The sequence below is a fragment of the Rattus norvegicus genome, chromosome 1, assembly GCF_036323735.1.
Source record: "Rattus norvegicus strain BN/NHsdMcwi chromosome 1, GRCr8, whole genome shotgun sequence".
In the NCBI taxonomy this organism is placed as follows: Eukaryota; Metazoa; Chordata; class Mammalia; order Rodentia; family Muridae; genus Rattus; species Rattus norvegicus.
The window spans coordinates 89,716,471-89,730,482 of record NC_086019.1 but is presented as its reverse complement, the minus strand read 5'-3'; the positions used below and the strand labels follow the sequence as shown (position 1 = coordinate 89,730,482).

The 14,012-nt window shown below is 53.4% G+C and overlaps 1 protein-coding gene across 2 annotated transcripts in view; it reads left to right on the top strand.

The window, feature by feature from the left end:
• Nucleotides 1-700: 700 nt before the first annotated feature.
• The window catches only part of Atp1a3 (ATPase Na+/K+ transporting subunit alpha 3), a 29,138-nt gene continuing 15,826 nt past the window's right edge, over nucleotides 701-14,012 (top strand). Inside the window, exons 1-11 of one of the 2 annotated variants that reach the window (XM_017588775.2) lie at nucleotides 701-862; nucleotides 5,532-5,657; nucleotides 5,750-5,809; nucleotides 5,952-6,155; nucleotides 8,250-8,363; nucleotides 8,472-8,606; nucleotides 9,766-9,883; nucleotides 9,997-10,265; nucleotides 12,871-13,069; nucleotides 13,144-13,253; nucleotides 13,340-13,474. In XM_017588775.2, the coding sequence (XP_017444264.1) occupies nucleotides 857-862; nucleotides 5,532-5,657; nucleotides 5,750-5,809; nucleotides 5,952-6,155; nucleotides 8,250-8,363; nucleotides 8,472-8,606; nucleotides 9,766-9,883; nucleotides 9,997-10,265; nucleotides 12,871-13,069; nucleotides 13,144-13,253; nucleotides 13,340-13,474 (1,476 nt within the window). In that variant the 5' untranslated portion in view covers nucleotides 701-856. 2 annotated transcript variants of the gene reach the window in all.

Below are 14,012 nucleotides of genomic sequence, written 5' to 3'. Positions count from 1 at the left end.
GTGTGTGTGAAGGTGTGATTGGGATGTGGTTAAGAGCCTTTGGTGGTATATGTGGAGGTGATGGTGGTACCTAACTGTAGTGGGGGCATCTTCAGAGCCTCCTGGTGTGAGCTTCTGGCTTTGTTGTGTCTCCTTTGTGCTGTGTGGGGTGGTATGTCTTAGGTGTTCAGTCATGGGGACACAGTGCAGAGGATCTTAGGAGCCCCCTCCCATCTCTGTAGCACCCCTCCACCAGTCTCCCCATCACGCGTACCATCTTCTTCCTGAACAGTATCAAACACAGATTCCTGGGGTCCCCTCTACATACTGCAAGATGGTGGTACTCTGGGGCCCTGCATTACTGCAGTTCCTTGAGGCGTCCCTCCTACCCTGAATCCACCCCACTCCCAGAAGGAGGTAGATTCTGGGGTGCTTCCTCCCTCAAAGCCTCAGTCCCTAAGGTCCCTCCCTACATTGAGCGGGGTCTCTAGGTCCCCACCCTGGGGGTGTCCGGGATCCCCACCCCCCACTGCGCTTAGCTTCTCGGTGGCGCCGCCACTTTGCAGAAACAAGGTTGGAGCGGTGAAGGGGGAAGGGGGAGTACAGCTGCAGTACCGGGGGCCGGGCCTCTAGCTGTCCGTCTGCTCAGGGCCGCTCCTGATTGGCCAGAGCCGCCTCCCCCCGCGGGCGCGGGCATATGAGGAGGCGGAGGCCCGGCCGCCGCAGCCTCTGTGCCGTGGGACCCACGGACCGACAGACGCACGCTCCCAACGCGGCGCGGGCGCTGCAGAGGCCCCCAGCCCGAGCCCGCGCCTGAGCCCGTCCTGCGGCCACCGCTCACCAGCCTGTCCGCCGCTCTTCCCGCGGAGCCGCCAAGATGGGGGTAGGTGCAGGGGTCGGCCGGACGCTGTGTGTGTGACATTGTGGGTCCATTGACTTTGGGTGTGTGCGGGAGTTGGGGGGCTCCTGCACTCCTAAGCCCCGGGGCTGAGTCTGCGGGGACCCGGGAGCTGGCTGACCTGACTAGTTCATGGGGCTGGGAGGGTGGGCTACTGAGTCTAGGGGGGGGGTGTCTGTGGCGCATGTTGGTGGCTTTGTCCACGGGAGGCGGAGGGCTGACCCTTAGCATCTCGGTTTGACCTTGTGCGGTTGCTCGTGTGCCCCTTGCATGAGTGTGGCGGCACGAGTGCAATTGCTTGAGGGTGAATGCGTGTGCGCGTGGCACTGGCTTCATCCAGCCCAAACAGCAGGGTCTGCAGCCATCTGTGCAACCCCCCCCCCTAAAAGCCCGCAACCTGTCTGGGTGTGTCTGAGAGCTATGTCAGCGTGTTTAGGGGGCATCAAGACCCTATTCCCTCCTTCGGTCCAATGGAGACAGATAGAGGTTATGGGATAGACATAGGATGACCTCTCTTTCTCCTTGCAGACCTGGATAAGGGTGATCTGCAGTGACCGACCTGGGGCTGCAGAGTTTTCGCAGCCCCTAATCTGGGGAGGGGGGGGCGGTGTACAGACATGAGGGCTAGGAAGAGGGGGAGGAGCAGGAGATGGTTGACAGACAAGTGCCTAGCTGAGGGTGTGCTAGCACAGACGTGTGGTGGGGGTGGGGGGAGCCTGCATGCCTGCTATGTCCTTGCCTCCGTGTCCGTGTGTCCTTCTCTGTCTGTGCATCTCTCCAGCAGATGCAGCCTCCTTCCTTGACCGACCACTTGACCCCTGCTGCAGCTCTGGATTCCTCCCTGTGTGTCTGGGGTGGGACTGGGGGAGGGCTGTCAGTGACGGAAGTGGATGGATTGGGGACCCCCCCATAAAGAGAAAGGGATCAGCATGGGGATCCAAAGGGAAAATGAACGATGGGGAGAAAGATGGCGGATGAAGGCTGAAGGGCCTACGGATGAAGATGGGGGATGGAACTGCAGATCTGTGGGTTGGGGTGGGTGAGGGGGGATGGGAGGGAGAACTAGATGGGGGAGGGTTAGGGGAGGAAGGGGGAGATGAGAGTTAGCGATGGCTTTCAGGTAAGTGGAATGGAGGTGGGGAGACGAGAAGGAGCAGTGCTTTGGGAAATGGGGGTCTTAGATAAAGGAATGGGGATGGGAGAGGAAGGAAGTGATTCAGATGTGGGAGACAGATAAGGCAGAAACAGAAAGAGACCCTGAAAAACCAAAGAAAGGGACAAGACATCGAGACAAAGAGGGAGACTGAGGTAGGAGACAGATGTGGAAAGACACAGAGAGACAAAATGAGAAACTGAAAGATGTTTCTATCCAGAAACCAAATAAAAAAATAAACAAACAAATAAACAAATACACCTGAATGATGGGAAGACGGGAATGAGGTCAGAAGGGGAGGTCAAGGTAGGGGTATTTAGAAAAGACAGTCACAGGTACCCCGAAATGGAGGCTGGGGAGGTGCAGACACTGCGTGAGCCATGCAGGTGTCAGGGAGGTGGACAGATGGCACGGAAAATATCTAGGAGCCACAGAGGTGGACTGCAATGAGTCAGGCAAAGCCCCCACCCCTAGAGGTGCTCCCACCCTGCCATGTGCCCATCTGAGCTTCCTGCCGTCCCTGGGAAAGCCTCAGGTTCTCATGCCAACAGATGGGAGCCACCCCGAGGGGAGTCTGTCCATGGCAAGGTCCCCGGGGACATGGCTGCCACTGTCCTCCCAGGAGACCGGACTCCCAGTCTTCCCTTCTAATATATGAGGGTTCAGGCCCTCAACCCATTTCCTCAGACTCAGGATGCCAGGCCAAGCCTCCTCCCTCAGACTCAGGAGGCCAGATCCAGCCTCCTCCCTCAGACCTAGGAATCTAGGCCCCAGAGCTTCTGTGCCAGGGCCAGAAGTCCAGCCCACTATTTCTCATAAAGACACTGCAGCTCCCAGTGATTCAGGGATGGGGCGGTCGATTCCCCTTTTCCTGCCAGACCCTATCTCTCTCACCCCTGCCACACTGCTCACTTCTCTACCTTGACCTCAAGACTGGCTGTCTCCACATCTCTCCATCTGTCTGACTCATCTGCAGGGGCTGACATGCCACCCTGTAGCCCGTAGTCCAGGATGAAGGATCAGCCTCTCGTCCCCAAGTCTCTGTTCCTCCTTGTCTGAGACGCAGTCCTGCTGCAGGGCTGGCCCGGGGCCAAGCTCCCGGCTCCCCAGTGCACTCCTCCTTGGCATTCCCAGGCTTCCAGGGTTAGGGCTCTCCCTATACTCTGAAGCCAGCCCTGGGTCTGGGGGCAGACAGCAGGCAAGTCTGGCTGCTCCAAGGTCACGAGGAGATTAGCGCTGAGCTGCACTGAGCCTCCGATCCCAGCTTGGCCCTGGGCCTGCAGGATCTGTCAGCAGCCCTCTGCAAGCACTCAGCCTTAGCCCACCTCTCCTGCCAGCCTCAGACACCATGCTCCCGTCTGCCCAAGCCACCAAACTGTCTCAGACCGGGCCTAAGGCTTTTTTTCCTGCTCCTCTGTACCCCAAATCTACCCCCTCCCAGCTCCCGCTTGTTCCTCGAGGGCAGAACATGCCCATCCCCTGTTCAAGACTGTCTGCAGGACACAGCTGTCCATGGCAGAGAAGTCAGGGTCACATGTTGTCCATGAAGTCCCTTGGGAATGACTCCTTATAGGTGGCACACTGCCTCCCACCGGAGAGCCTTTGTCCCAGCTGACATCTGGAGTGCCCTTTCCTCTTGTGATTTGCCTTGCCTGTGTGTGTGTAGAGGGTGAGGGGTGGGGCCTCCCAAGACCTGCTGAGTCCTCTGAGACATGCACAGTGCAGGAGACAGGTCCAACAAGGAGCTGCGCTGGGCAGACAGGCATGACCTCCACAGAGACCTTGTGCTGGAAAGACAGGTGCCAAAGGCAGGAAGAGAGAGAAATAAGTAGAGCGGGGAGAGACAGACACACAGACACAGAGCCGGGCATCCTACTCATGCCTGGCAGCCAGACATTTAAGAGGCAGGAGAAAGAAGAACGTCAGGATTTGAGATTAGCTTGGTCTACACAGTGAGACACCTGCTAGAGATAGATAGATAGATAGATAGATAGATAGATAGATAGATAGATGATAGATAGATAGATAGATAGATAGATGATAGATGATAGATAGATGATAGATGATAGATAGATGATAGATGATAGATGATAGATTGATTGATTGATAGATAGATAAATAGATTGATTGATTGATAGATAGATAAATAGATTGATTGATTGATTGATAGATGACGATAGATAGACAGGCAGATAGATGCTTGGTAGAAAGAGAGATAGATGATAGATGAATGAATGGGTAGATAAATGATAGATAGACAGAGACAGACAGACAGAATGTTCTGAGAAAGAGAGAAGACCCTAGAGTGGGACAGACACAGAGAGAGGGAGAGTGGAAGATCTCAGCGTGGGATAGCAGCAGAGACAATGACAGAGAGAAAGATCTAGATCAAAACAGAGAACCCAGAGGAGAGGGAGACACAGGCAAGAGCTTGACAGTAATCTCAGGAAACGCCCTCAAAAGATGACAATGACAACGCCAAGCTGAGCAAGACAATAGCCAACACAGGTCCACAGAGACCATCTGCAATCCCAGCAGACTCCAGGAAAGAGAGGACCCCAGAGGCTCAGGGATAGGGAGGACCGGGAACTAAAGAGAGACAGAGACAGCAGGAGGAGAGGAGAGATAAAGGAGAGACGCTGCTTAGATGAGACACAGAGATAGAAAGAGACAGAGGTGAGCTGGCAAATAACAAATGCAGACCCAGGGACACAGAGAGAAAGAGTTAACCACAAAACCAGGAAAGACACAGAATGCCGGGAGGGTGGCTCAGTGGGCAGCGTGCCTGTCTGCCTTACATGGACGGAGCTGTGGGTTCCAACAGTAATTCCAGCCCTGCAGAGGTGACTACATAGGGAGGTAAAGGCTAGCTTACACTATATGGGACTTTGTCTCAAATGTGAACACACACACACACACACACACACACACCAGACATGGTAGTCTATGGCCATAGTCCTAGCACTTGGGAAGTTGAGGCAGGAGGATTGTTATGAGTTCTCATCTGGGATCCATAGCGATTTCTGGGACAGCCCTGGCTAAAAAAATAAGAGCCCATTTCCTAAAATAGTGTTAATATTAATAATAAATAAAATGAGACAGAGAGTAGAATCACTGAGCAAAGGGGTTTTCCTCCTACCCCGATGATCTGCATTTGACACCCCCCCACAAGCACACAGTGAAAGGCTGTCCTCTGACCTCCACCCGTGCACTATGGTAGGGACACACACACACACACACACACACACACACTAAATAAATAAATAAAAAAAAAAAATAAATAAATAAATAAATGTTTTTTGAAAATAAAATGGCAAAGGGGAGAGACTCATAGACACGAGGGAAGAGAGACAGACAGGGACCTTGAGTCCCAGAAATACCTGGAACCAGACACAGTGAGACCCTGACAGACACAGAGATAACCCCAGTCTAGAGATACAGAGGCCAGGCCAAGAGGGCACGCAGGGCCGGTGTCGCTCTGGAACCCCTTCTCGCCCGCAGTCTGGTGGTTCTGACAGCTACCGTGTCGCCACCTCGCAGGACAAAAAAGATGACAAGAGCTCGCCCAAGAAGAGCAAGGCCAAAGAGCGCCGGGACCTGGATGACCTCAAGAAGGAAGTGGCTATGGTAAGTGCCGCCCCCTCTCCAGTGCCATCCCAGAATAGTCCCCCGTGCCCGGAGAACTTGTGTCTCACAATCTCCCCCATATCGTTCTTCAGACAGAGCACAAGATGTCAGTAGAAGAGGTCTGCCGGAAATACAATACCGACTGCGTGCAGGTGAGGATGGGCGGAGCCAGGGCTGACGTTGGGGGCTGGGTCTGAGGGAGGAGGGCTCTGGGTACTCGTGGGTGCTGGTTTTGATTTGGGGTACCAGGGCTTCTCAGGGAAGGTTTCTATATGAGCCCCATGTCTTCTTTAGGGTCTGACACACAGTAAAGCCCAGGAGATCCTAGCCCGGGATGGGCCTAACGCCCTCACACCACCGCCCACCACCCCAGAATGGGTCAAGTTCTGCCGACAGCTATTTGGTGGCTTCTCCATCCTGCTGTGGATCGGGGCGATCCTTTGCTTCCTGGCCTATGGCATCCAGGCAGGGACTGAGGATGACCCTTCCGGTGACAATGTGAGTGTGCCCCAGCACCCTGGCAAGTGTAAGCCCACACACATTGAGGAACACACCCACAGCTCATCTAGACTCCCCATGCCCACACCATCCAACTGCCACCATTGCCTCTGAGAAAACAAGGTCAAAAAATAAAGAAATGGCAGCTCCCTGCAGCCTAAAACAGCTGGGGTGTGGCTCGGTGGCTGGGTATTTATTTCCCAAGCTTTCATGAGAGCCTAGGCTCAATTCTCTGCGTTCATAGAGGACACATGTTGTGGCACGCAATGGCTATCCCCTCACACAGGGAACTGAGGCAGGAAGACCATGAATTCGAGTCCAGCCTACGCCTCATAGCAGAGTCCTGTCTCAAAAAGTGTTGACTAGGGAAATGGCCCTTGCTGCACAATGAGGAGGGCCTGCGTTTAAATCCCCAGCACCCACACGAAGCGGGGCACACTGGCACGTATCTGTAGTACCAGGGCTTCTGTGGGAAGATAGGCAAAGACAGGGGAATTCGTGGAAGCTCACAGGTCAGCCTATAGGGAGGGGGGGGAGACGGATGGCGAGAGGGAGGAGGAAGAGAGAGAAAAGGGGGGTGGAGAGAGGAAGGGAAAGGGAAGAGAGAGAAAGGGGGGAGGGAGGGAGGGAGATGCATGGGGCTCAGTGACTCAGAGAACTTGCCTAGCAGAGGACCTGGTTCGATTCCCAACACTCACATGGTCGCTCACCACCCTCTATAATACAGTTCCAGGGCTTAGGTCCAGTGTCCCCTTCTGGACTCTGTGGCACCAGGTACCATGGTGTGCAAACGTATATGTAGGCAAAACACTCATACACATATACAAATAGATCTTTAAAACAAACAAACAAGGGCTGGGGATTTAGCTCAGTGGTAGAGCGCTTACCTAGGAAGCGCAAGGCCCTGGGTTCGGTCCCCAGCTCCGAAAAACAAACAAACAAACAAACAAACAAACAAACAAAAGGCCCTCTCCCAAACAAAATGGACGGTGAAGACCAATACCAAATGTCATCTGACTTCCACAAGTATGCCACGGTGTGTGCACACATGCACACACACACACACACGCACACACACACACACACACACACAACCTTGTTCACACAAAAGAGTGCATTACACTCACTTTTTAATTATAAAAAAAGAAAAACTGTGTCATTCACACGGTAGAGCCCTTACATAGTGTGGGTTTGGTCCCTAGCACCACACAGGACTGACTGGATTTGGTGATGTAAGCCTGTTGTGTAAGCACTGGGGAGGCTGAGGCAGGAGGATCAGGACTTTAAGGCCGACTGAGCTACATGAGACCCTGACTAAAAAGAAAAGGAAGTGAGTTACAGTTCTGGTCGAAGGCTCTCTGACCTCAGCACCTGGAGACAGGTGCCACCAAGTGGTCACAGCCTGACAATGACCAGAGAGGATGATCATCTGCCCCACAGAGGAGACAGGTGTGAGACAAGGCTGGCGAACCTCACATCTGTGGACACAGATCCTCACACAACCACTCAGACACACACTCGAACACACAGGAGTGATCCTGGAGAGTCCCAACAGGAGGATACAGGTCCTACGGTCACCTCATATAGACACAGTCACACCACACACGTGCAGCCTGGACAAAAACAGAATCTACAGAGCCGGGCATGGTGGCCCATACCTGTGAGGCCAGCATCAGGGAGGCTAGCCCAGGAGGATCAAAAGTTCAAGGCCAGAGGCTGGAGGTAGAGGTGGCACCTGCCTTTAATCCCAGCACTTGGGGGGCGGAGGCAGACAGATCTCTGTGGGTTCAAGGTCATCCTGGTTTAGTGAGTTCCAGGACAGTCAGGGCTACCCAGAGAAACCCTGTCTCAAAACAAACAAACAAACAAACAAACAAACAAACAAACAAAATACAAAAAGTCCAGCTAACAAATAAACATTCTTATAAAGGCAAGATGAGGCCTTCAGGCATACAAGCAGACAGACACACCACACAGAGCAAGGACACAGACGTGTTCACAAAGCTCCCTCGCAGACTCCAGTGGCCCGGGGATGGAGGTCGGTGGGGAGTGGGGACAGCTGCGGTAAAGCCCTGTCCCGGCGTGTCCCCGCAGCTGTACCTGGGCATAGTGCTGGCCGCTGTGGTGATCATCACCGGCTGCTTCTCCTACTACCAAGAAGCCAAGAGCTCTAAGATTATGGAGTCCTTCAAGAACATGGTTCCCCAGGTAAAGAGGGTTCCGAAGGGGACAGGAGGGAGTGGCCAGGTGGGCTGTGCCCAGGGACTCCCTCCCAGGCAGACGGAGTCTGAGAGGTGACTGCTCTGTGTCACACAGCAAGCCCTTGTGATCCGGGAAGGTGAAAAGATGCAGGTGAATGCGGAGGAGGTGGTGGTCGGGGACCTGGTGGAGATCAAGGGTGGCGACCGGGTGCCCGCTGACCTGCGCATCATCTCGGCCCATGGCTGCAAGGTGAGGCAATGCCCCGGGTTCCAGCTCTGATTTTTTTTTTTCCTGAGGAATAAGGAGGAAAAAAAATCTCTGAATTTCTCCTATAGACCGACCCTAGAATTTCAGGTCCCAGCCTTCCTCCCTCAGACCCAGTTCAGGCCCCAGCCCTCTTCCCTCAGACCTAGGGGGTCCAGGCACAGCCCCCCTCCCTCAGACCCAGTAGTTCAGGACCTGCCATCCTCCCTCAGACCCAGTAGTCCAGGCCCCAGCCCTCCTCCCTCAGACCTAGGGATCCAGGCACAGCCCTCCTCCCTCAGACCCAGTAGTCCAGGCCCCAGCCCTCTTCCCTCAGACCTAGGGGGTCCAGGCACAGCCCTCTTCCCTCAGACCCAGTAGTCCAGGACCTGCCCTCCTCCCTCAGTCCCAGTAGTCCAGGCCCCAGCCCTCCTCCCTCAGACCTAGGGATCCAGGCACAGCCCTCCTCCCTCAAACCCAGTAGTCCAGGCCCCAGCCCTCTTCCCTCAGACCTAGGGGGTCCAGGCACAGCCCTCCTCCCTCAGACCCAGTAGTCCAGGACCTGCCCTCCTCCCTCAGTCCCAGTAGTCCAGGCACAGCCCTCCTCCCTCAGACCCAGTAGTCCAGGACCTGCCCTCCTCCCTCAGTCCCAGTAGTCCAGGCACAGCCCTCCTCCCTCAGACCCAGTAGTCCAGGACCTGCCCTCCTCCCTCAGACCTAGGGATCCAGGCACAGTCCTCCTCCCTCAGACCCAGTAGTCCAGGACCTGCTCTCCTCCCTCAGTCCCAGTAGTCCAGGCCCCAGCCCTCCTCCCTCAGACCTAGGGATCCAGGCACAGTCCTCCTCCCTCAGACCCAGTAGTCCAGGACCTGCCCTCCTCCCTCAGACCCAGGGGTCCAGGCCCCAGCCTTCCTTCAACCTAGTAGTTCTGGCCCTGGCCCATCCCACAGAAATTCTGAGGGATTTTTGACCTGGGCCTTTCTACTCTCTTTCAACGTCTTGCCTCCATTTTCCCAGATACCTCAGGCCAAACAGGGCTCCCCTGCTTTTCTTTTGTAACTTCCTGGGACAGGCTCTACTCCAGGCCCCACCCCACTCCCACCTCTGTTTCCTTGGTCTCTGATCCTGGGCTTGTGCTGGACATAACTCCCTGCTCTATCCGCAGGTGGACAACTCTTCCCTGACTGGCGAATCTGAGCCTCAGACCCGCTCCCCGGACTGCACACACGACAACCCACTGGAGACCCGGAACATCACCTTCTTTTCCACCAACTGTGTGGAAGGTGAAGGGGAGGGGACCCCCAAGGACACAAAACCAGAGATGTGGCTCAGGAGGTGGGGTACCTGCAGCCTTCTGAGTCCCAGCCGACCTGAGCCTCTCCCTTTGGTCCTGCAGGCACCGCTCGTGGTGTGGTGGTAGCCACAGGTGACCGCACCGTCATGGGCCGCATTGCCACCCTGGCCTCAGGCCTGGAGGTGGGCAAGACGCCCATCGCCATTGAGATCGAGCACTTCATCCAGCTCATCACTGGCGTGGCCGTGTTCCTGGGCGTCTCCTTCTTCATCCTCTCCCTCATTCTGGGCTACACCTGGCTGGAGGCTGTCATCTTCCTCATCGGTATCATTGTGGCCAATGTCCCAGAGGGGCTGCTGGCTACTGTCACGGTAAGGCGGGACCCCAAGGGACAGTCACCCCAGGTCTGAGGGAGGGGATGGGGGTCTGATCCCTGGGTCTGCGGTGTGCCAGATGCCCTGGAACTGGAGCTAACAAAAGGTTGGGTACCATGTAGGTGTTAGGAGCAGAACCCAGGTCCTCTGTAAGAGCAACAAGCGCTCTCCCTGCTGAGACCTCTCCAGCCCTTCCCCACCATTATTATTTTATCTTATTATTTATATTTTATTTTATTTTGGTTTTTCTTTTTTTTTTCCTTTTTTCTTTTTTCTTTTTTCTTTTTTCTTTTTTTTTTTTTATTTATTTATTTATTTAGTGTGAGTGCCCTGTTGCATATTTATCCGCCTGCCTGTAGAGGGCACCAGATTTCCCTATAGATGGCTGTGAGCCACCATGTGGTTGCTGGGATTTGAACTCAGGACCTCTGGAAGAGCAGTCAGTGCTCTTAACCGCTGAGCCATCTCTCCAGCCCTATTTTGGTTTTTCAAGACAGGTTCTCTCTGTGTAGCTTCAGAACTCACTTTGTAGAACAACCTGACCTCGAACTCTCAGAGACCTACCTGCCTCCCAAGTGCTGGTGTTAAAAGTGTGCACCACCACGCCCAGCGCTTTTTTTTATATTTATTTATTTTATGTATATGAGTACACTTGTTATCTTCACACACACCAGAGGAGGGTATCAGATCCCATTTCAGATGGTTGTGAGCCACCATGTGGAAGCTGGGAATTGAACTCAGGTCCTCTGGAAGAGCAGTCAGTGCTCTTAACCACTGAGCCATCTGTCCAGTCCTTACTTTTTTTTTTTTAAATCACTTTATTTTATGTGTCTGAGTGTTTTGCTGGTGTAGATGTCTGTGCACCATGTGAATACCTGATGCCCCTGAAGGTCACAAGAGGGCACTGGATCCCCTGGAACTGGAGTTACAGACAGTCGTGAGCCACCATGTGGGTGTGTTCTCTGTGTTCTCTGCAAGAGCAACAAATGTTCTTAACCACTGAGCTGTCGGCCCAGCCCCTGCCCCTCGTGCTTTTAATTCAACTCACAAAGTTAGGATGCACCCACTCATGGCAAAAGTGAAACTGATAGGTTTTTCTTGTATTTATTACATTTGTGTGGCCCAGCACGGCAGCACACGGTGTACGTTTGTGTGTGCACAGTGTGTACACACTGTGGTCCCCATGTGGAGGTGTGCAGACAACTTTGTCTCCTTCCACCATGTGGGCCTTGGGATCCCGTCATCAAGCTTGTCAGCGAGCCCTCTCAGTCACTGAACCATCTTGTCAGCCTTTTTGTTCTGAATAAAGTAATGTGCCACTGCCCCCCCATACCCAGTCATCAGCCCCACCTCAGACACACGCAGTGAGTGCTTTGCTTAAACATGGTCCTTCTATCCTTCCCTCCCTCTTTCTTCCTTTCCTCCCTCTTTGTTTTTTGCTTTTAATATAGTGGTTTATTACTACTTTAAGAACCCCATACTGGGGGCTGGAGAGATGGCTCAGAGGTTAAGAGCACTGTCTGCTCTTCCAGAGGTCCTGAGTTCAAATCCCAACAACCACATGGTGGCTCACAACCATCTGTAATGAGATCAGATGCCCTCTTCTGGTGTGTCTGAATTGAGTGACAGTGAACACATAGAAAATAAAAAAAATAGTTGTTTTTTTTTTAATTTATTGATTATATATGAGTACACTGTAGCTGTTTTCAGACACACCAGAAGAGGGCATCGGATTCTATGACAGATGGTTGTGAGCCACCATGTGCTTGCTGGGAATTGAACTTAGTGAAGAGCAGCCAGTGTTCTTAACCACTAAGTCATCTCTCCAGGCCTCTATCTGGCTCTTTTTAACTGAATGCTGCTTTACTGAGTTCCATCCGTGTGCTTGTAGACAGTAATAACTTACTCTTTTTCACCAGTATATAATATTCCACCCGAGCCCCAAGTTTACTCTCCCTGCTGTGGTAGATACTGCTGTTTTGTTTTGTTTTGTTTTTTCTTTTAAAAGATACTAATCTTTTATATATATATATTTTTTAAAGATTTATTCATTCATTATATATAAGTACACTGTAGCTGTCTTCAGATACACCAGAAGAGAGCATCAGATCTCTTTTTACAGATGGTTGTGAGCCACCATGTGGTTGCTGGGAATTGAACTCATGACCTCTGGAAGAGCAGTCGGGTGCTCTTAACCGCTGAGCCATCTCTCCAGCCCCCGATACTAATCTTTTTTAAAAACCCATTTTAGTTTTCTTAATGTTAATTGTTATTTGGGAGCGGGGGGGGGGGGGAGTGAAAAGGTATCAGATCACCTGGAGCTGGAGTTACAGGCGGTTGTGAGCTGCCTGGTGTAGTGCTGGGACTCAAACGCGGGTCCTCAGAAAGAACAGTATGTGCTCTTCATCACGGAGCCTCCCAGAACATTCTAGCATGTGTTTGGGGGCCACCTCCGAGTCTGTCTATTGTTTAACCCCTGCGGCCCCGACATTGCTATTCAACAGGCGTTCCACGGCCCTGGGTGCTCCCCCTGAGCTGAGACCGGGCAGGTGAGCTGTGAACATCAATCAGTGCAGTTCCCCTGTCCTTTCCTGTCCTTCAGGTGTGTCTGACGCTGACCGCCAAGCGCATGGCTCGGAAGAACTGTCTGGTAAAGAACCTGGAGGCGGTGGAGACGCTAGGCTCCACATCCACCATCTGCTCCGACAAGACCGGCACCCTCACCCAGAACCGCATGACCGTCGCCCACATGTGGTTTGACAACCAGATCCACGAGGCCGACACTACTGAGGATCAGTCAGGTCAGTGGTGGCTCTGCGTGGGGACTGGGGCACGTGTTCCAGCAGTTTCTTGGTCTCACATGTGACTCCTACAGGGACCTCTTTCGACAAGAGCTCACACACCTGGGTGGCCCTGTCCCACATCGCCGGTCTCTGCAACCGGGCTGTCTTCAAGGGCGGGCAGGATAACATCCCTGTACTCAAGGTGGGTGCAGCTGCCTGCCCACCCCGACCCTGCATCCCACCTCCCCACTCTGCCCTGCTGACCCACCCGGCTCTCTCCTGCCGCAGAGGGACGTGGCGGGTGATGCCTCAGAGTCCGCCCTGCTTAAGTGCATCGAGCTGTCCTCGGGTTCCGTAAAGCTGATGCGCGAACGAAACAAGAAAGTGGCCGAGATTCCCTTCAACTCCACTAACAAATACCAGGTACGAGGGAGCTCCAGCTCCGGGTGCTGTGTGAGTTCTCCTGGGACGCTATAAAGAAATGTCTGTTTAGCTGGGCTATGGTGACACACACTTTTAACTCTAGCCCTGGGGAGACAGAGGCAGGCAGATCTCTATGAGTTCAAAACTACAGAGTGAGTTCCGGGACAGCCAGGGCTACACAGAGAAAGCCTGTCTTGAAAAAGAAAAAATAACAATAGTAATAAAATACATGTTTGAGCTGGATGTGTCCGTGCACATCTGTGAGCCCAGCATTTGGAAGGTAGAGGCAGGAAGATCAGGAGTTTATGATTATCCTCAGCTACGTAGTGAATTCGAGGCCAGCCTGGGCTACGTAAGACCCTGTCTTAAAACGGGGAAGTCAGGCATAATGGTACGGGCTGTAATCCCAGCACCGAGGAGGTGGAGGTAAGCGCTCGGAGCTATCCTCAGGTACCCAGCAAGTTCCTGGCCAGCCCGGGCTATATGAGACCCTATCTCGAAACAGGAAAAATACATAAATAAACCCACAGGCAGTCCA